We start from the raw sequence: 21,245 nt of genomic DNA on the forward strand, positions 1-21,245 counted from the left end.
GGAGAAAACCCCTGGGGGAACATACATGATGACAAATAAGTATTCAAGCACTCATCTGATTTAGTTCTCCCAACGACCCCATGAGACAGGTACTGTCGTCAACCCAAGGCACAGGAATTATGTTCTGTGCCCAAGACTTATGCTCAGTAAGTTCAGAGCAGGGTTTGAACTCACCTCCTCCCTCCTGCCCCCACTACATCAGCCTCAGGGGCTGTTGTGTGTACTGAACCTCAGGATTTCCAGAAGCCACTCTCCACACTGGTAACCTGGCTTCTGGGGAGAGAGACAAGGGGCATTTCACTATGTACCTGTCTTGTGCTGTTTGGGGGAGGAAAGGGTTGACATTGCTGCAAACATTATCTATTCATACTTTTTTAATAATTAAAATTTTTAAAACCTGTGACTGTCATAGATTAAAAGAAACTTAAGAGGCATGTTGACCAAATACCATGTGTGCAGATGGTGGCTGTGGTTTGTGACTCGAACCAGACACATATAAAGAGACAATTTTGATACAACTATGGACAACTGAATAGGGACTGGGTATTAGATGATATTTCATAGTTAACGTTGATTTTATTGATGCTATTAATGGTTTGTAGTTGTGGTTTTTCTAAAGTTCTTATGTTAGAAATGGGTTAGATGATGGATGGATGGACGGATGGTTGGACGGATGGACGGATGGATGGAGATAAAATCAAGCGCGTCCTCGGCTCTACCTGGAGGCTGGGGCAGTGCAACGTGGAGGCTGAAGTTCAGGTGCTGAGCTGCTGGTGGCTGTGGCCGCCATGGTGCCCGCTGCCTCTTTCCAGGGCATCACAGTCTTTTCTAACTGTGACTTTTTCTCTTTCCTCCCTTCCTTCCTTCCTGTTCTGGGACTGACCTCAGGACCCTGTGTGGCCCTGTGCCAGGCAAGCCACGGAGTCACACTGCCCTGGGCATCGCAGGCGTGAATTTCCAGGTGCAGCTGGTCTTGTGCCCAGAACCCTGTGCTCTGGCGCTGCCCACTACTGACTCAGTGCAACCAACCCAGCTGTGACCCTCACAGCTGGTCCTCACAGTTGGCCAGCTACAGACTTCGTTTTTACCAGCAGTTGTTCAAAACCGCTCACCTCCATCTCCCCACCTGTGGATAATGTGGTGACCTCCCTGTGACAGTGTTTCAGTCAGCTGCTTCGCTGCAGTGAATAAATGACCCTCCAGAACAATTTTAGGGAAGAAAAGTCTATTTGATGGCCATGGTTTCAGAGTCTTAGTCCATGGACAGCAGGCTCCATTCCTGGGGCTCAAGGTGAAGCAGACGTCATGGTGCGAGAGTGTGGCAGAGGGAGGCAGCAAGAGAGGAGGGGGGGAGAGAGAGTGGGGGAGAGAAGGAAAGAGGGGAAGAGAGGGGGAGAGGGGACAGAGGGAAGAGGGGAGAGAAAGGGGGAGGGAGGGAGAGAGAGGGAGAGGGAGATGGAGAGAAGAAGAGATGGGGAGGGAGAGAAAGGGAGGAGGAGGGAGAGAGGGAAGGGAGAGAGGGGGAGGGAGAGAGGGAGGGGAACAAAGGAAAGGGGGAGGGAGAGGGAGGAAAAGAGGGGGAGAAAGAGAGGGAGAGGTGGGGAGAGAAGGAAAGAGAGGGAGAGGGGGAGAGGGGGAGGGGTGGAGAGGGAGGGAGGGGGGAGGGAGAGAGAGGGAGGGAGAGAAAGTGGAGGAGGGAGAGAGTGGAAGAAGGAGAGACATGGAGAGGGGGAGAGAGGGGGAGAGAGAGAGAGTGGGGGAAGGAGAGACAGGGAGAGAGGGGGAGAGAAGGAAAGAGGAGGAGAGAGGGGAGGGGAGAGACAGGGAGAAGGAGGGAGAGAGAGGGGAGGGAGAGAGAGAGAGGGAGAGAGAGAGAGGGAGAGAGGGAGGGGGAGAGAAGGAAAGGGGGAGGGAGAGAGAGTGAGGGAGAAAAGGAAAGAGGAGCAGAGATGGGAGAGAGGAGAGAGGGGGAGGGAGAGAGAGGGAGAGGGGGATGAGAGAAGGAGAGAAGGAGGGAGAGAAGGGGAGGGGAGAGGGGGAAGGGAGAGAGGGGGAAGGAAAGAGGGAGGGAGGGGAGAGAAGGAAAAAGGGGGAGAGAGAGAGGGAAGGGAGGTGGAGGGAGAGAGAAAGGGTCTCCACTGCCCGATACACAGCTGCACCCCAAAGCCTCCCCCCATCCACACCTGCCACCTCAGTTACCTCAGTCACCGTCAGGGATTAGTTAGCTGATCAGCTCAAGGCTCCCCAAACTCAGTCATTTCCCCCAGAACCCTCTCCAAATGTTGACACGTGAGCACATCTGAGCCCTAGCAGAAAGGGTGGCGAGGAGAGGCCTCTCTAGGAATGAGGGGTTATGAATGGAAACATGTGGGTACAGGTGGCTCTGTCAGTGTCCTGGGCAGGGGAGCCGGGGCAGACACCAGTCCAGAGCCTTTAACCCCTGTGAGGCCTTTGGGATTCCCACTCGGGTCAGGAGATCACCCAGCGGGACACTGAGCCCCACTATCCCCCTCACCTTGGGTCAGGTTCCTCCTCCTCCTCCTCTTCTTGAAACCAGAAGTCCCTGCCCATGATGATAAACCAGGACTCTGGGACACTAGGGTGGCCCTCCCTGATTGAAGCCCAGAGCAGACAGTTCAGAGCCACATGGGAGGCTGCCCTGGGAGGGGACAGGCTCCAACTTGTGGAGGAGGCGGCCCTGCTTGGCCTTCTGCCCCTTCAGGGTTCATATTACAACACAGAAGGACATGGACTCCTGGGTCTGTGGCGGAGTGTCCCTAACCCGCAGGTCACTTCTGACCTCCAGATATGACTTGTGAAAGGGAGCTATTTGCTGGAACAGGCAGCCGGTGGCCTGTGGGGAACATGGCTCTAGCCTGTGTGTTCTGACACTCTCTTCTGTTCCCTTATCACTGGTGTCCCACACTCTCCGTACCCTGGTCTCCTCCTCCTCCAACCACCCCAGTCACCCCTCTCTTCATTCTCACAAAACATCTTCAAAGAGCCATATATGAATAATTACACGAAGAATGAAATGACCACCAATAACCACAGAGCACTTGTTCTACTCCAGGTCCTTTACACGTATTGCATGAATGGACACATTCAACTCCTCCAGGATGAGTAAGGTATTATTTTTATCTTCAATCTATAGATTTTTAAAAATCAAGGCACAGAGAACTTAAGTAACTTGCCTGAAGTCACACAGTGATATTGCTGCCTTTGCTTTTATTCCTCCCACCCACCTCATTTTTAAGATTAAAGTTAACACAATGAAAAAAAATTCTTCCTTATTAGTTCTGTAGGTTTTAAACAATGCACAAAGTTGTATAACCATCACCACAATCAAGATATAGAACAACCCCCACTCCAAAGACTTGCCCCAGTCCCACTTCTGCGCGTGTAACTGAAAGAATGTCTGTGTGCGTCCCAAAGCCATTGTGCCATTCACCTTCCCACCAGAGGCACAGGAGGATCCCAGTTGTCCCACCTGACTCTCGGCTCTCAGCACTTGGCAGGTTGCTACAAATGGTGGCCTTCTAGTGGCTGCGTCGTTTATCTCACTACAGCTTTAATTTGCATTTCCCAAATGACAATGAAGCTGAGCCTCTTTTGTGGGCTTATTTGAGTTACGTATACATGTCTGGTGCTGTGTCTGGTCATATCTTTTGTGTGATTTTCATTGGATTGTTCATTATTACTGAGTTCTGAGAAGTCTTTATGCATGCCGGGTACAAGCCCTTGATCAGATAGGAAATTCACAAATATTTTCTCCAAGTCGGTCTTTTCATTTCCTTATCAGTGTCTTTTGAAGAACAGTTCTCATTTTTATGAAGTCCAATTTATCAATTTTTGCCTTTTGTGTATCATGCTTTAGATGTCAAATCTAAGCTGTCTTTGACTAATGCAAGGTCACAGATATTTTCTGCTGTGTTTTTCTTCCTGAACTTTTTAGTTCTGGGTTTATGTGTGAATCTGAGTTATTTTTTGTGTGGAGTACTATTTGGGGTCGAGTTTAATTTTTTTTTGTTTTTGCATATGGATATCTAATTGTTCCAGAATTTGGAAAATGACCTAGCAATCCCATTCCTAGGTATTTACCTAAGAGAATTGAAAAAACATATGTCCAAACAAAAATCTGCATGCAAATATTTACAACAGCTTTATTCATATTCATTGAAAATTAGAAACAGTTTAATACCCATCGACAGATGAATGGGTTAAAAAGGTGTGGTGGGTCCACAGGATCAACTGCCACTCAGCAATAAAAAGTAGCACTTCTGCAACCCTGGAGATAGATCTGGAAAGCATTAAGCTGACTTCAAGAAATGGCATTCAAAAGACTGGGTATTCTGAGGTCCCATTCACATGACATTCTGCAAAAAGCAACATGATAAGGACAGGAAAGTGGTCGGTGGTGGCCTGGTCTGGAATTGGGGGAAGAGACTGACCACCAAGGGGCATCTGGTCACTTCTCAGGGTGTTGGAAATAGACTGTCTTGACTGTGACACTCAATGCATTAGTCAAAATGTTTAGACCTGAATGTTTTAAATGGGGGATTTTATTGTATATAAGTCATCCCTTAGCAACCCTGACTAAAACCAGAGCGGGGTGGGAGGAACAAGCTGGAGTGAGCAGGAGCACCCAGGAAAGCTTCCGTGTGGCCTGGAGCAGAAAGGAGGAAGGAAAAGGAGAGGTGCACTGTGGCTGGCCGGAGCCCAGTGCCCAGGTCCCGGTCCCCACGTTGACCCAAAGGGAAAGGTTCTGTCTCCCTTTCTGTGAGGTGAGGGGGTGCCCCTGGGCACCTGGGAGGACCAGGCACTTGAAATTCCACCGGGGCATTTGCATTGCCAATTCTTTTCCAACCGTGGTCTCCTGAAGCCTTGACTCCCTTATCTGGAAACTTGGACTTGGGTGACCGTGTGAGAGTCCCTGGCTGTAGTGGTGCTCTGCAGAGTGCCATCGTGATGGTCCCTCTGCACGGCCAATTCCACCACCTCCATGAAGGTGTCGCCGAGGGGTCCTCTGCTCTCTCTGCCGTGTCACCGCCCCTATCAGTCCCCTAGCACACAAGCACGCTGTCTTTGTCATGAGAACAATTATCCTCAAGTCTTCCTCTAGCTGCTGCCCCATCCCTTCCCCTGCAGCAGGACCCTGAGGAGCTGCCCGCACTGTCCCCATCCCCTTCCTATTTGCCCTGGGATGCTGCCTCTCCCAAGGCACTGGAGAGCTCCAAGCTGCCACCCCCGGGGCTCTTTATGGTCACCTTAGCCGCCTGCACCCTCCCCCCTCCTGTTTTCACTCCTGCCTCTCTGGCTGCCCCCATCTCCTGGTCTTCTGGGGGTGTCCCCTCTCTCCTCCTTTCTCTCTTCACTTGCTCCCCAGCACTCTGGACAGGTTCTGGCCTCTGGTGGAGAGCTCCGTGGACAGCTCCAGCCTGCCTGAGTTCCGCTCCCGCTTGCCCTCCAGCTACCTAGTGGGCACCTTCCCTGGGGTGTGGAACAGACATTCCGAGCCTCCAGGAGGCGCCTTCCTTTCCTCTCTCTCGCTTGCCCCTTTAGCCTTCTTCATTTCAGCGGCTGCGTGGTCTGTCCCTCCTGGGCATCCATCACCCTGGCCTCCTGCCCACCAGGAAGACCTAGAGGCATTGCTCTCAGGACCAGCCACCCTCTCTGCACTGCTCCCCGTGGCCCAAACCCCGCCAGCTCACACTGGGTGTCTGCAGGGCCTCCTGGCTGGCCTCCTTGCCTCCACCCTAGTGTCCTACCATCTACTGTCAACCCGGCAGCCAGGGGGACCTTTGAGAACCAAGCTGCCTTCTGCCCGTCCTCTGCTAGGACTCCTGGTGTGCCTTCGCCTCACCCAGAATCAGCAAGGCCCCCGAGGCCTTGTGGTCAGACTCCTTGCCAGACCTTGGACCCATCCTCGAGGCTGGCTTCTGCCTGTTTGCTGTTTTCATAAGCTCCAGGGTCCTGTACCTGGGGTCCACTGTGCTTGCTGCTCCTTGTGCCTCAGGGATGGCGTCTGATGGCTTGGCAGGTCTGGGGGTTCTTGATAGAAGCCGACACGCCAAACTGAAGGGGGTTGGAGCTGCACTGGTGAGGAGGACGATGTGAAAGAAGGGACAGGTGGATGGTTAGAGGCCCAGGGCCAGGAACAGGGGGCCAGCAGTGTCCGAGGCCTGTCTCTGGCTAAGGACCAGACCGTGCCCTTAGGTGGAGCAGCCACAGTTGAGCTGGGTATGAGCGCCTTCTGGGGACAGTGTGGCACGTGGGGTGGAAGGAGACTGGGAAGAAGCCAGGGCAATGGAGACACATGGAGTGGTGGCTAGGGGGCCAGGACCCGTGTGGCATTCTTTTTCTTTTGGTTTTACAGCTGAAAGATGAGTGGCAACTGGAGTGGAATTTCAAATCCTTCCATAAAAAGGGAAAAGCCTAATCCAGCCCATTTCGAGGAAAGTGACCGCTGCTTAGACCAGGGTCACAGCTTGGGGTTTAGGAAAAGGGTTTATCGTAAACCTGAGCATGGCTGCCCCTTTTTGCTAGCAGGGTGGGGGGACGGGACGAAGACGGTCTTGTTCCTCACCCCGTTTCTGTTACTTTGTTTACTGGGGTACCATTTATTTATTTATTTATTTATTTATTTTGATGAAGAACATTATAGCAATGAAATTAAAACTGAGACAAGTCGCTCCCCCTAAGCCCATCGACACGGAGAGCAAGATTCCCTTCAGTCCTGCTCCCTTCCCACCTCTGCCTGTCATGCTGTGCATTCTGCATTCCCGGGCCACCGTGCAGTCCTGAGGCTCTTTCCTGCCCGTGGAGGAGAGCGCTTCCTAGGTGCTCATGTCGTGTTCCTCCCTATCCTTTGCATAACTGTATGGGGCACTCCTCACACTGAGTCACCTGAGTCACTGCGTGGCCTAGTAGGTCACCTTCCATCATCTCCGGACGGCGGCTCGGGCCTCAGTGAGCATCCCCGTGCACCCCTTTTTCTTTCTCACTCTGGGGAGGCTGGTAGGTGGGAATAAGCTTTTGGGGTGAATTCCCAGGGGAGGGATTGTGTGGGTGGGTTAGGTACAGGGACAAGGTGCCCACCCAGGAGTGACGTTTGGTGACACAGGTGTTACTTGTTCTTCCCTTGCTGGTTCAGAGCTCCATTCCCTCCCCTCAAGCCTGCAAGCAGAGAAGTCCACAGGGAACAGCTAGAGGAACCTAGGGCCCCTCTCCTCACGGCAGGACTGAGGCACAGGACAGGACGGAACAGGAAGCCTCCGTCCGGGACTCCTCAGCCCACGGGAGCTAGGGAGCCTCGTCTGACCCCCAACCCTGAGTCAGTCAAGCCGTCAGTGTGACTTGAGGTGGAGCCGGCTCTCCTGTGGCCACCTGGTGGGGGCTGCACCTGGGCTCTGTTGCTGGCCTCTCACAGACTGTCCTGCCCAAGCGCTGACTCCTCAGGCCTCTGATCCATGTCCTCTTTTTGTAAAGCCTTATCCGGTCAGTGCCTTTTGTGTCCCCAACAGATTCCAGAATCCCCAACTCCTAAGCACCCCTCAGTCCCTTCACGTCTCCCCTCATCTTAGCACCTGGCTCACCAAGGGCTCCTACAGCTCTGTGAACTAAACTCTCACTGGACAGAGAATGTGGTGCGATCAGGAGAGTCCCTCCGCTTCTCCAGTCCCTTGGCCATTCACCCGTCCCTTCATCCCTTCTCCGTGGGCCATGCCCAACTTCCCCTTTCTTAGTGAAAGGGACACTTTCTCTCCAGTCCAAGGCCTGACCTCCCAAGGGATACACTCAGACCCTGCCCTCTCCGCCTCTGCTGTGCCCCTGTACTCCATCCCACCTCTCTCCCCTCCAGCTCCACTTTCCATGCAGAAGCACGCTGGGAGCTTCCACTGTGCATGTGCACACAGACACACACACACACACACACACACACACGGACTTACACAGACACAGACACACACAGAGAGACATAAACGGACATATACAGACACACAGACACACACAGAGACAGACACACACAGACATACACAGACACAGACACACAGACACACACACAGAGACACACACACAAGACACACACACACAGACACACATACATAGACACACACAGAGACACACATACACACGGACACACACACAGAGACACAGATACAGACACACAGACACAGACATACAGAGACCCGCACACAGACACACGGACACACACGGACACACACACAGACACCCACATAAAGACACACACACAGGCACACACAGACACACACACACAGACACACACACAGATGTGCGTGTGCACACACACACACACACACACACTCTAGCCTGGACTGGGGGATCCATGAGGGTCTCCTGACCTCAGTCTTCCCCTTTACTCCCCCACCCTTACCTCTGGGTGCAAATAACTGGGGTCGCCCATGTCAAATCTGCGCTGCTTTCTAGAGATCATGAAGGACCATAGGAGGAAGGTGAGGTCTTGGTTTAGCTGAGTGTGGGGAGCCATTCTCACACGTGATTGGGCACTTCCCTGACTGGGTGTGAGGCATTCTGGCCAAACTGTGTCGGAGCTATCTCCACCCTCTCCAGGTGCGAGAGCCTGTCCGTGTGGAGGTGTGACTGACCATTGACCCTGAGACCAATCACTGACCCTGACCTTGGAATACTGCCCCCCTCGACCTTCATTGGATGGAATTTTCCCCTGAATTTCTTGTTCCCCAATAAAAGGCCACTCCCTGGCATGCTCTCTCTCTCTCTCTCTCTCTCTCTCTCTCTCTCTCTCTCTCTCTCTCTGTCTCTCTCTCTCCTGCTAGTCCTGAGTAAGCCTTGCTGCCCCACCGGGTGGTTCGAGGTGAGAGCTAGAGGGAGGGCCGTCTCGGACCTGGTCAAAGAAAAAGGTAATTGAGTCTTGTGTGTTTATTTTGATCTCACTAGTTAACTTCTGTGCTACGAACCTCTTGTATGAAACCAGCGTGCTGGTCGCGCGGTGGAGCTGAGGCTAGTCTGCTCCCTATTGCTGCCTTTGGTTCACGTTTCAGCTGATGTCTCTAAACTTATGGCTTCTTTATTTATTTACTTTTTCTACCCACTGGGTTCTTCCGTCCTATTTTATCGGGACACCTTGTTAGCCTTTTATCTATTCTTGACTCTGGTCTGGCAGGCCTGTCTCTTACCCTATGAGTCTTAACCAGGGAGCTGGTGAATTCAATTCAAGCCAACACTTGACCCCATTTACCAGGATTAATGGGTGAGTGAAATATATCATATCTCCAAAGCCAACAGGGTGGAGTTGCTGGAAGGAAGGAAATACGCAGCCAGGCGCTGGCTGCCCGCGCCAGGGCAGAGCATGGTGCCGCAGCTACCATGCCCTTGCGCACCTTGTCCCCCACCAGCAAATGTGGGTGGCAGAAGGTCTGAGCGCCCAGCGCAGAGGGTGGAACAGTGGTGAGCAGAGACGGGCTGGGTGCAGGGAGAATGGACAACAGGTGCGTCAGACAGGAGGAGCACGGCCTGGCGTCCAGCTGCCACGGGGGACCACAGTTAGCAACAGTAGATCCTCTATTCAGAATGCCCAGAGGAAAGGGTCTGAGTGTTTTGCCTCAAAGAAATAACAAATGTCTGAGGTGATCCATATGTTAACGACCCCGATTTGATCATTATACACAATGTACTGAAATATCACATCGTGCCCTAAAAATATGTATGATTATTATGTGTTAATTCAAAATAAAACCAAGAAGGAGAAATGTCTCAGGACTTAGGAGAAATACAAATGAGATCATTTATTGGAAGCGCTTTTTAAAATGGAAGTAATTGCCTAAATATTTTTTAACCTGATGAGAACAGCAGGAGGGCTGTGCTCTGAGAAGAGAGGGAATGTGGGAATCAGTGCCTCCAGAACATCTGCATTCTCAAGCCTCAGGATCCACCGGGGCGTGAGTGACAGCTATGGGCCCACAGGTGGTGAGGTAGTGTCTGTCATCCGGACCAAACAGCCCAGCAGGAGTCCTGGGTTGCGTGGAGCTCTGGCAAACTTTCTGTCTTGAAGCTCAGACTTACTATTTTTCCCAACCAGGTTGGTGACTATTGCTATAAATAATCCTGGAACGTTGGATTTACAGCTAAATGCTTCCTTGATACCTGTTGCACACTTTCCTCACTGTCTGATATAGGGTTCCCACTCTCATTTCTATTTTCCTTGTGCAATTTCTGGGACAATTCTCTGTAACAGATTGTCTAAAATGATCTTTGGGGATAATAAATCTCTAAAGGTGGCCACTGCCCTTCCATGAGACATGGGCAGAGGAGGTCAAAGGTTAACTTTATTCCTGATAAAGTGAGTAGAGAACATGGCTTAGCTCTTCCACCAAGCTCACCTCCTAACTGGGCAGTTTCGTGCATGCCGACAGGCAGGGCTGGGCAGCTGGCCTCCCTGTCAAGGACGAGCGGAGCTGTCAGGGTTGACCCCGTGAGGCCGACCAGCTGGTGGGCAGGCTCCCTAACTGGTTGGGCAGGTAAAGAGGCTTCTGGGCGGAGGGCCGGACGCCCAGCTTCCCGCAGCAGATGCATCCCGGCCTCCTCGTTCCCTCCAAGGTCAGGTGAGTGTGGACCAAGAAAAGGCCCTCCCAGAATTTGGCAGCTACAGGAACAGAAGCCAGGATCCCAGCCTGGGCTTGAAGGGAGACCTCCCGACTGTGGGAGCCAGGTATATCCTGCTGCTCACCCCCGCCCTCCTTCTGGGGGGTTCCCTTATCCCTGAGGGTGTGGGCTGCGGTCCCCTAGATGGCAACAGTCTTTGCCACCCTCCCCTCAGTCACCTTGGCTGTGCCTTAGAATCACCTGGGGGGTGTTGAGCCCTTTCCAGGCTCAGACCCAACCCAGAGGCTCAGATTCAATCAGAGCCTTGGCATCACAGTTGTGAGACTCCCTGGGTGATTCTAAATGCAGCCGGGGTCACGGCCCGCTGGTCTAATGGTCCCAGTCTCAATAACCCTTCCTGCCTGCATCTGGCCAGATGTGAAGGGCAGACAAGGCCATCTGGGAAGGCCTCAGAGCTAGGCAGCCCGGATCATGACGTCAGCAGGGCTCAGAGCTTCTTCCCGGATTAAAGCCACAGGGTCACCTCAGAGGCTCCCTTTTTCTTCTCAACTTGTCCTTCTTCACATAAAAGGGTGTATTTTAAAAAAAGTACCTGGCCCCGTGGTGCTCAGCTATTCATTTTCTTGAAAGACAGTAAGCGGGAAGATTTCTTTCTTTTTACAGAAATGCTCTTGATCTGACTTTCCCCTCAGCCCACTGTAGCCAGTCATTACAGAAGTCCAGTGACAGACGTCCCCTGACGTCAGCTTGATGCATCCATCTTCCTAATGTCACCCTGGTCATGCACCTGTTCTCAAGCCTGGCTTCCAATGGCTATGTGGTCAGTGCACCCCAGCACTTAATGGGAGGGAAACTGGGGTGTGATGGAGCCATTTGCAGCGCAGAGTTCCCAGCACCTCACCTGACTTGCTCTGGGCAGAATTGGATCCCCCTCATTTGAGCCTATTTGGAGCCTCCATTGGTGAGTCTTCATCACCCATGCTGGCTCGGGACGGCAGCTGCTTTGGCACATATGTGTCACTGATAACAGAACCCATTTAACTGCTCCTAGTCCACAGGGGCTCACGCTGAGAGGAGCAAAATATGATCTTTGCATAAATTAGTCTGCTGGATACAAGATCTGCAGCTGGCCAGGTCTCTCATACCTGTACCGAAAAGTCTCACACCAAACCGGGTCTGGGCATGCTGCTGGGTAGCTACATGGGAGGTAGGCCTGTCATTGGTCCATGTATATGCATTTTGTTTTAAAAAATATGCCTGAAACTTTATAAAACCCCTAATATGGTTCAGACATAAAAATGAATTTTTTATTTCACTTTAAAAGTGAAATTTTAGTTGATTCTATCAGTACAATCAAATATCTATCCCACTGGCTCTTAATAGGACCCAGTGTTGGAAGTGAATTGGGTTGCTCAGACCTGCTTTTCACTTGATCCCTGGCTTAGCTTTGGAACTGTTCACGTCACCTCTGAGAAGCCTGCCATTGTGTCCATTGCGCTGGGGAAATCATTGCTGTAGTCACAGTTACGCACTTTGATGATATGTCATGAAGACTTTGGGTGGTAGGAATCTTCAGTCAGTGAAACGAGGTGCCTTAAATCCAGATAATCCACATCAGGGCATTATAATCGCATACTTTAAGTTGAGATGGAAGCCTGCGACGTGCTCAACCAATTACTAAGGAAGGCGGGGGCTTGACTGTTCTACCTACTGAAGGTCAGGCACTGGGGTCCAGATGCCGGGCGGTGAAGTGTAACATAAAGAGGCCATGAAGGAATTCAAGTCTTAGGTCCAAACACCATCCCATGGACACAAGAGCTCTTGGGAAACACCGACAGCAATTTTAAAAGAGAGGTGAGGACCTGGGACATTGTTCCATGGTGTGCACACCTGAGGCCATGGGTTCAATCCCTGGCACCTCGAAATCAAGTAAAGAAATATGGCAAAGCCAGTGGCTAACTTACACTGTCTTCCCCTCTTTGTACACTCTGCACATTCTAAGGAGGCAAAATCTGGCACACAGTGTATCTATCATATGCACCTGAATTTGAATCCCGGTCCGCTACCCAGCGGCTCTGTGACCCTAGGAACGGTTGTGGCCTGTGTTTCCAGTTTCTATTTTTGTGCAATAGAAATCATATCCTGACACCTCCACGAATGGATGGGAGATAATATATGCACAATGCCTGGCCCCAGAGAGGCCCCCAAGAAAGAGACAGCTGAACTCGCATTGTCTTTTCTCCTGAGATGCCTGAGAGTCACCCTTAGAAATTAGAAGAGAAAGCAGAGCAACAAACCATGAGAACAACCTGGGGTCATCCTCCCCAGGTGAAGTTCACGCAGGAGGCTCAGGTCCCACTTAGGCCATCCTCATGCTACGTGAAACATGCCACCCAGGAGGACCAGTGCCCCGTGGGACTTCAGGAAGCTGCCTTCACAGAGGTCCAGGGTGGGGTAGGGTGGTTGGCCGGCCGACAGAGTGGCAGGTGGGGAGAGGTCATGGAGGGAGCTCAGCCGCCTCCAGAGGGGGAGTGAGAAGTCCCCCGTGTGCTGCTGACAGCAGGTGACTAGAGATGACAGTGACATCCTGCGTGTTCCTAAAAGCTGAAAGAAGAATCTTGGGCGTTTTCACCATAAGAAATGATCAATGTTTGGGGACATAGCTACGTGGATCCTGACCTAGGTCATACACAGTGTACACATGTATCAAAACATCACAGGGTACCCTGTACACGTGCACAACTTTTAAGGTTTTGTGTATCAGTTAAAAATAAATTTAAATTTTAAGACGCTTCTTTAAAGAAAAAGAACAAGGCAGCAGGCTGTCACGGGCTCTGGGTGCGGCTGTGCGTGCCAGTAGGTATTGGGGGGGGGGGCGTGGGGTCGGGAAGGGCTGGGGTGAGGCGCACCCTCCAGAGCGCACACCCAAAGGGCCATTCTCAACGCTGGTGCCCTGGGGAAGGATGCTGGGGCGTTGACAGGGAAAGGGAGACAAAGGTCCCTCCTCTGGGCTGGGCAGGGAGAACCAGCTTCTCCTTCCTCAAAAGCGTTTTCCCAGTTGGAGGATCAGTTCTGGGTAGTTCCTTTTTTGGGGTAAAGAACATACTGATCATTTCTAAATTTCTTGCCATTATCAGTTTAAGGACTCAGACCTGGGGAAGAGGGACTTTCCAGTGAGGGTGAGGGGGAGTCTCCAGGAAAAGCAGACAGAGGAAAATGTGGGAGACGGGGGACCAGCATCTCTGCTTCTCCTCCTCCTTCCTTCTCAGCAATGCTGCCTCAGTCTTGGGGTGTCTGTGGCTTCCCCTGCCCTCCGGAACCCACTGACCTGTCCACCCAGAATCCACCATCCACTAGCACCTTCTTTGATCTGTGATGTCCCACCCAGAAAGTAAAAGACAGTGACAGGGAAGAAAAGCAGCCTCACTCTGATAAGGAAACTTGTCTGGGCTCCGATTACCAGTAGCCATTGTATGAGTTTGAGGAGCGCGTGAAGGCCGTGAGCTCACCACCCTAATGATGGGGCTGAAATCCGTCCACGGAGGGAGACTTCAAGAGACACAGGAAGGGTCACACAGTTTTAAAGCCGGGAGGACCTTGTCTAGAACAGCCAGCCTCTCATTTTATAGATCATAGAGCATTTGAACTGGAAGAGATGTTAAGAAATCACCTAGTTTCACCTCCTTTTTATAGATGCAAGAAAAAAAAAAATCAGTGAGCTGCTGAGATTGTCTAATGCCCAGAAATGGAGAGACTCACACACATCCAGTTTGCTTCACTCTGGTCACGAGGGCTAACTCCACATTTGTGAAGGGACTCTTTGTGTACCCACCATTTCAGGCCCCGGTTTGCAGAGTGCCAGGGTGAATAATACACACCCTGCCTTATTGGGGACTAGGGTCTCCTGCAGGGAATACTCATTCTCAAATACTTGCAGGTGTTCTGAAGTAATCGTGCAAATGTCAAGGTCTAGGAAGGCTAGAGGATAGTCAGGCTGAAGACGTTCAAGGTCTTTGTTTTCCCACATTACTGCTCAGTATTCCATTGGGTTGCTTTTGTTTCAATAAAAAGAAAACTCAACTTGTTGGACTGTTTTCCTAGATGAAGGAGACTGGACAACAGGGCCCCTGGGCTAACAGGCTGGCGGCCCACATGGGCCAGGCTGGCAAGTAAGCCTTCCTCCTCCGCCTCAGGCAGGGCAATAGGAGAGAGGCAGAGTGTCCAAATGGTGACCAGTGGGTCACCAGGGGCAGGTTGGGTCACAAAAGGCAAGCTTACAGGGGACCACAGAGGTGAAGTACCAACTCTCAACCATGGTCACAGAGACCCTGAGTCCCCAGGATTCTGTTCCAAATATACTGGGGAAGCCACATGAGCAGTACCAAAGTGGTTTCCACATCCCCTCCAGAGTTCAGTCCTGTTCTTCCTCTGGTAACGAAACTCTGCTCTTCAAAACTGGGAAGATTTTCCAAATCTCTCTTAAGAGTCTCACAAAATTTTAATCATAAAGTCCAAATTAAAATGCTTTTCAAAGGATGACTAAATTTGCAAGCTGTGATACATGACTGGTTAAATTTTATTTTCACATTTCAAAAGCAAGAGATTCCATATGTTTTCACCAGCTCATTGAACTGTCTTGGCAATGAACAGATCCATCCGTATATCGAGGAATGATTGATACCATATGATTCTTGGGTATCGCATTTTGATGATGTTCCACAGTGTTTCAAATCACCAAAACAGAAACCCACCCACACACTCTGAGCTCCAAACTGGCAGTTTTTTTTTTGTCTTGTTGGCTACATTTGGAGTTTAAACATCATCATTAAAATTTTACAGGTGACATATCAGGAAAAATTAAGTCCGCTGGTCATGCCGCCTTGGAAGGAAAACATTCCTTCATTATAATGAATGGAATTGTGTCCTAGGTACGAATGCTGTGACCTCTAGAAAATGAACCACTGACCCACAGTGGATGAGAATCCGCCAGAGTAAATGAGGCAGAAGCTCTCCCAGCATAGCTGCGCCCGCTCGCAGGGCAGAGCCCTGTTGTAATTAAAAGAGATGGAGCGGTCAGCAGGGAGCACTAATAGGGACAAATATGACCATGTCGCCAGCCTGTTGGTCTCCTCCAATCCACATCCTCACCTTACGGCATATACTGGGTTTAAAAGCGACACAAACATCACACATGAAAATCACACGCATAGACCTGTATAGCAGAGCCAAGCCAAACCAAACCAAAATAAGATCATAAGAGCACTCAGAACATGCACATCGTCAATGGCCGATTTATTCAGAGGGCATCGCCATCTAAATCTATACTGTTCATTCAAGGGCCATGAAAACTGAAGTGTGGCTAGTGTGAATTGGGTGCGCACACCAGAAATGCACACCAGACTCAAAGATTCAGCACAAGAAAAACAAAAGAGAATAAAATATCCCGGTAGTCTTTTTTTAATAGTGATTATATGTTAAATCAGTGGCATCCTGGATATCTTGGGTTAGAGGAAACACACCACTGAGCTCACTTGAGCTCCAACTTCTTGCTGTGCCCTCACACGGCCACTAGAACGGTTCTCATTACACCCGTGGCTGGAATTGACAGCTCGGGTTGTATTTCTGTGGGCCATTGCTGATCTAGCTGTAGTCTGGGAAAGCAAAGTTCAGCCATACAGCAGCAGCAGATAGAGTCATACTAACCAATGACAGTGCAAGGACAGGACCTGCCACTTAGATCAGCTGCCTTCTCCATTGCTCCTACCCCAGGCAGCTTCTACGGAAGAACTTTCTAAAGGAACAATGGGAAAAGGGGGGAGTTCTGGGAAATGCGCTGTGCCCTCTTCATCAGTTCAGTTCAAGAAGAAATGGGAAAGAGTCATTGACCTGAGCTCTCTACAGGCCCTGGACTTGCTGGAGAAAGCCATGCTGAAGGAGACAGGGTAAGGCTCTCATTCTTTATATCAGCAGGGTGGATGCTCCTGTTAGTAAGAAGCAGGGCACTCGCCTGCTTAGAAGATGGCCTGGTGAAACATTGTGGACAGAGTGACGGTATTTTATTCATTCTTTTTCTTTTTCTTTTCTTTTTTTTTTTTAACCAGGAATTGAACCCAGGGTTGCTTTATTACTCTTATTAATGAGATACATCCCCAACCCATTTTATTTTTTACTCTGAAACAGCGTTTCACAAAATTGCTGAGGCTGGCCTTGAACTTGCAATCCTCCTGCCTCAGCCTCCTGAGTCCCTGGGATTACAGGCCTGGGCCACTCACTGTAGTGAGTGACAGGCATTTCAAATGGAACAATGAGAACCAGAAAGCCAATTGTAATGGGAGCATAAACTTCCAAGGGTGAAATATGCCCCAAAGGTACATTGACCAGAAAGTTTTAAGAGGGATGCTTATTTAAGTGAGCATCGTGATCTTTGAAGTTCTCTGGATCAGTTTATTCTACAGTTTCCCCAATGTTATTTTTCCTTCCAGTGAACAAGATAACTTCTGTGCTTCCACAGAAAAACGTTACTTTAGTATCCTTCTCTGGGCCTCACTAAAATGAGGGACATTTTGACAAGTGTCTTACACATGGTTTATGCAGAGGACGGCACAGTTTATGGTACACAGAGAGGGTCACCACCACAATGCAGATGCACATCTCTGGAAAGGGGAGGAGGTTCAGGGTATCCTGGACACTAAGGCAATTCTGTGACAGATTGGGGGCTTTTAGTCCTCCGAAAGCAAGCAGAGGGGCACCTGGTTAGAACAGCTTCGCAAACGGATCAGCACAGGAGGGCTGGCCACTAAAGTCACCCATCTAGCCCCAAGAATGTGAAAGGATTCAAGGAGACGCAGTCTGCCAAGAACCTAATGCGCAGTAAGGGCCCAGAAAACATCTCGTTATTGTTTTGAATCATGTCGAGTAAAGTTTATCTCCGTCTCAGCTCAGTAAGTGCAAGGGTTCCAGAACCTATCCTGTGCGTTCCCTGATGTGGGCTAAGTCATCTGGAGAAGCTGCATCACACTTTAGCAGCCCTGACTCATGATTAAATCATCTCACTCATCTTTTTTCCTTTTTCATTTTTAATACAGTTGCAAATCGCCCCCTAAGGAAAGCTGGTCAACGCCTGCAGCCCCATTACCTTAGTGAACTAAAACCACTGGGAGAAAGAGTTGAGAAAGAGTCGGGGTCCACTTCCTCAAACCTAGTTCATGATGATGTCTTGAAAAGCTAGAGACGAATTCTTAGGGATTTTCTGGATATGAAAATTCATATCACTTTGTGGCCTGTGTGAGTTGAAGGTTGGTGCCCCATGACTAAAATATGAGGAATGTTACAGAAAAATAAATAGGCAGCAGTGAAATTTAATTAGACACTGCATATGTTAATAATAAATTCAATTAATTTCACCTTCTACCTATATTGCAGGAGAAAAGAAACCCAGGCAAAATAATAATTCATTTTAAATGCCTCAATTGGTAACCTCCTTTCCTGAAGAGTGATTTATGCAGTAATTTACTGACTGTCTTCCTGAGATTGTTCCAAACCAGCCCTTTTGAAATAATAATAACTTTTGAATGTGTGTTGTGAGAGATATAACAAATGACTTCTTATTAATTTTCATTTAATGAGTTGCCTATTCACATGGTAATTTTTTTTAAATTCTCTTCTTAAGATAAACAGGTTATAAATACTGTGGATAACACTTCCATTTCACAGAAAAACACGACAGGAAAATCTGTCTCATATTTGCTACATGAATTGGAAGGTCAATCAGTTGCAAATTTTCTATACTAAATAGGCATTATTTCTCTCCCAGTTATCCCAGCAGATCGCTTTGAATTTCTGTAGCCAAGTGATTTTAAATTGATTAAAGGTGAGAGCAGACAGCTAGCAGGAGCAAAGGTCTCAGCAGGGATGGGCTGAGGTCCGGGCAGGTAGGACTAGTTAAGGAGCCAGACACTGGCCCTTTTAAAGATCAAAGGCATGAAAATTATTCAAATCATTTCTTAAGGCTTTCCTATTTCCCCAAGTTCCCCTTTTTAAAAGACCCCATAATTTCCTACACAAAAAGTAATATTTAAGAATCTTAATTGCTTATACTTTCAAAAAGCTTAATTACAAAGCAATGAATTAACTACATGTTCTCATAATAAAAATAGCCAGAATGAAAAAATTAACAAAATAAACAAATTAAACAATCAAAACTAGGAAGAAGAAATTGTTCAGAGTCCTGGGTATTTCAAACCATTCACACGGGTTTAAACAGTCCTGGAGTAGACTGGATGACACTCCCACACCATTCCTCGCCACAGTTGGAAGAGCACTCCTAAAGTTCTAAAGGATTCAGGCGCCATGCTTACTTACATGAGAAGCGAAAGGGCCTTGCTCCTAACCCACACTGCCTCACGCCCTGTCCGTGGAAAAGTCCATACTGCATCTCACCCGTGAACTTGTCCAGCTCCTGCCCAGAGGCATTGACAAGCAGAGCCCCGGTTTTGCAGAGGATGGTGGCTTTAATCCACAATGGTGTTCCCAGGGCTGTCACAACTCCGAGGGCACACACGAAACTTAACACACCAGCCGTGCAGAAAATGATTTTCTTCTGTTGGTTTGGCATGATGAGAGACGGCCTTGCAGAAGGAGCAGTTCAAAGGCAGAGCTTGGTGCGCCCGGAGAAGGGCCTGCCCCTCTGGCTGCATCTATTATAGACGATGAAGGGACAGATGCTGGCTGCAGGGCACCCCCACCGTGGACGGGGCTCCTGCCAGGTGGCACGTCAGTGGACAAAGGCTTCCTCGTCACTCATTCCTGCCTTCTCTCCCCTTCCACTGCTTCTCTCTAAATTGAAATCTCCGGACTAAAAAATCTATAAAATAAAACTCCTTCCAGCTGCCTGCGGGTGTCTCCTCGTGTGTCACTTAGCAAGAAGGTCTAGGGTAACAGATGGAACCTGTAACCTGAGAGGCACCTCGTGCCTCAGCCTGCTGTCGTCTGGGTGGCTGGAGTCCCCACAGATGCTCAGCAACTCAAGACGATTGTTTGCTGCTGGGTTTTTCTGTCGGTTTTAGTTTTGGTTTTGGCGGGTGAGGGGTGGAGGTGCTTTGGCAGAGGTCGGAGAGCATGTGTAAATGTGGTTCATTGATTTTTTTTTTTTTAAGGATTTAATTGTAGTGGAATGAAAGCCTCACACTGCCTTGGGTCCTGCCTGGCTGCCAGACGGGTACCCCAGAGTGTGTCCCCCTCATCTCCATCTCTTCCAGATCCGTGGTTGAGAAGCCATGTATCAGTAGAGAATTTGATTCCTGTTCCTCCTGGCATGTGAATATGTGGAGATGTACGGGCAGACGTGTCTGTTTTATCACGTTCCTTCAGAGCGTTTGGCTGCTTCTGAATCATAGCAAGGGACTGTGGTTCTAGGTGCAAAGACCATGAGACTCTGTCAAGGTGAGGGCATTTTAATGGAAAGGGATTGTGGTCAGATGGAATCCACCACAAGAACTGGGGTCCCAGAGAAGGTGAGCCAAGAGACAAAGTCACAAACAGGATCATGTAGCAAAACAGGTTTGGCTGACCTGTGGCTAAGAACTAAAGCTCGGGATGCAGTGACAGCTTCTTAACTCTGATGTCCCATGGAAGTCCTCTCTCTACCAACAGAAACAGGTGTGCTATCAAACGCCATGTCACAACACTGAGCGCCAATGTAGGAAGTTCACTTTTAGTACGAACGCAGTGTGCCTGGCTCTTTGCTAAGTGTTTCACCTAAATTATGTGAATTAATTCTCACAATGATCACATAAAATGAAGGAGATGATGACGATATCCCCATTTTATAGGTAAGGCAACTGAGGCCAGAGAGATCAGCTTGTGGAAGAGGGTAGTGGAGTTTGGGCTCAAATCCAGTTCTTGAAACTCTGGATTTTGGGGTTGTCCTAAGCAAAGCCCCCAATCTTGCAGAGATGGCAAGCTCTTTGTTTGGAGTTGAGTTGGCTGGGCGTAACCAGGGCAGAGTAGCCCGTTATGCATCTGGTTCCTGAAGAACACAGATGTCTGCAGGCAGAACTTTTGAGGTTGTCCCAGAGCACTTATTAATTCTAGTATCTATTCTCTTGATTCCCCTTTAAGCATGCCAGCTTAGAAGAAATTAATAAATGAAGATTTATGTCACCATTGTCGGGCATAAATGAGTGTCTACATTAAGCACACCCAGAAGGGAACTTTGGGATGTGCTCTCAGAGAACAGGTGAAGTCAGCTGGGCTACCCCATCTTATTGATTCCTGGAGGCTGACGCTAACTGTAGACCTGAGTGCCTTCAGGGCAGAGGAGAGAAACATAATCCACAGCCGGCCGGGAAGGGACAGGTGTAGGGATTCTCAGGAAGCACTCAAAATGGGGCTTCACAATGTAAGTAAGCCTTTCTATTTTGTGAAACTTGATATCAAATAAACAACTCATTACAGATTTTTTACTATCTAATAAATTCTCCACTGGATTTAGAGTAATGGTCGTCATAGTACAAGAAGAGGGCACTAGTGCCCCTAGTAAGTACTTACCTGGGGTCTATGTGCCCCACCCACCCCAGAAACCTTAGCTGAAGATGTCTGAGGAGAGCTAAGCTTGTTAAATCAACACATTTGGTCACTGTAAA

General features: G+C 49.4%; 1 protein-coding gene across 1 annotated transcript in view; it reads right to left on the reverse strand.

The window, feature by feature from the left end:
• Clrn1 (clarin 1) overlaps positions 1 to 19,216 on the reverse strand; it is a 31,032-nt gene extending 11,816 nt beyond the window's left edge. Inside the window, exon 1 of the mRNA XM_027933554.2 lies at positions 18,964 to 19,216. Within this exon, the coding sequence (XP_027789355.1) occupies positions 18,964 to 19,216 (253 nt within the window). The remainder of the gene's footprint in view (positions 1 to 18,963) is intronic.
• Positions 19,217 to 21,245: the final 2,029 nt, after the last annotated feature.

The sequence above is a fragment of the Marmota flaviventris genome, chromosome 8 (genome assembly GCF_047511675.1).
Source record: "Marmota flaviventris isolate mMarFla1 chromosome 8, mMarFla1.hap1, whole genome shotgun sequence".
Lineage (NCBI taxonomy): Eukaryota > Metazoa > Chordata > Mammalia > Rodentia > Sciuridae > Marmota > Marmota flaviventris.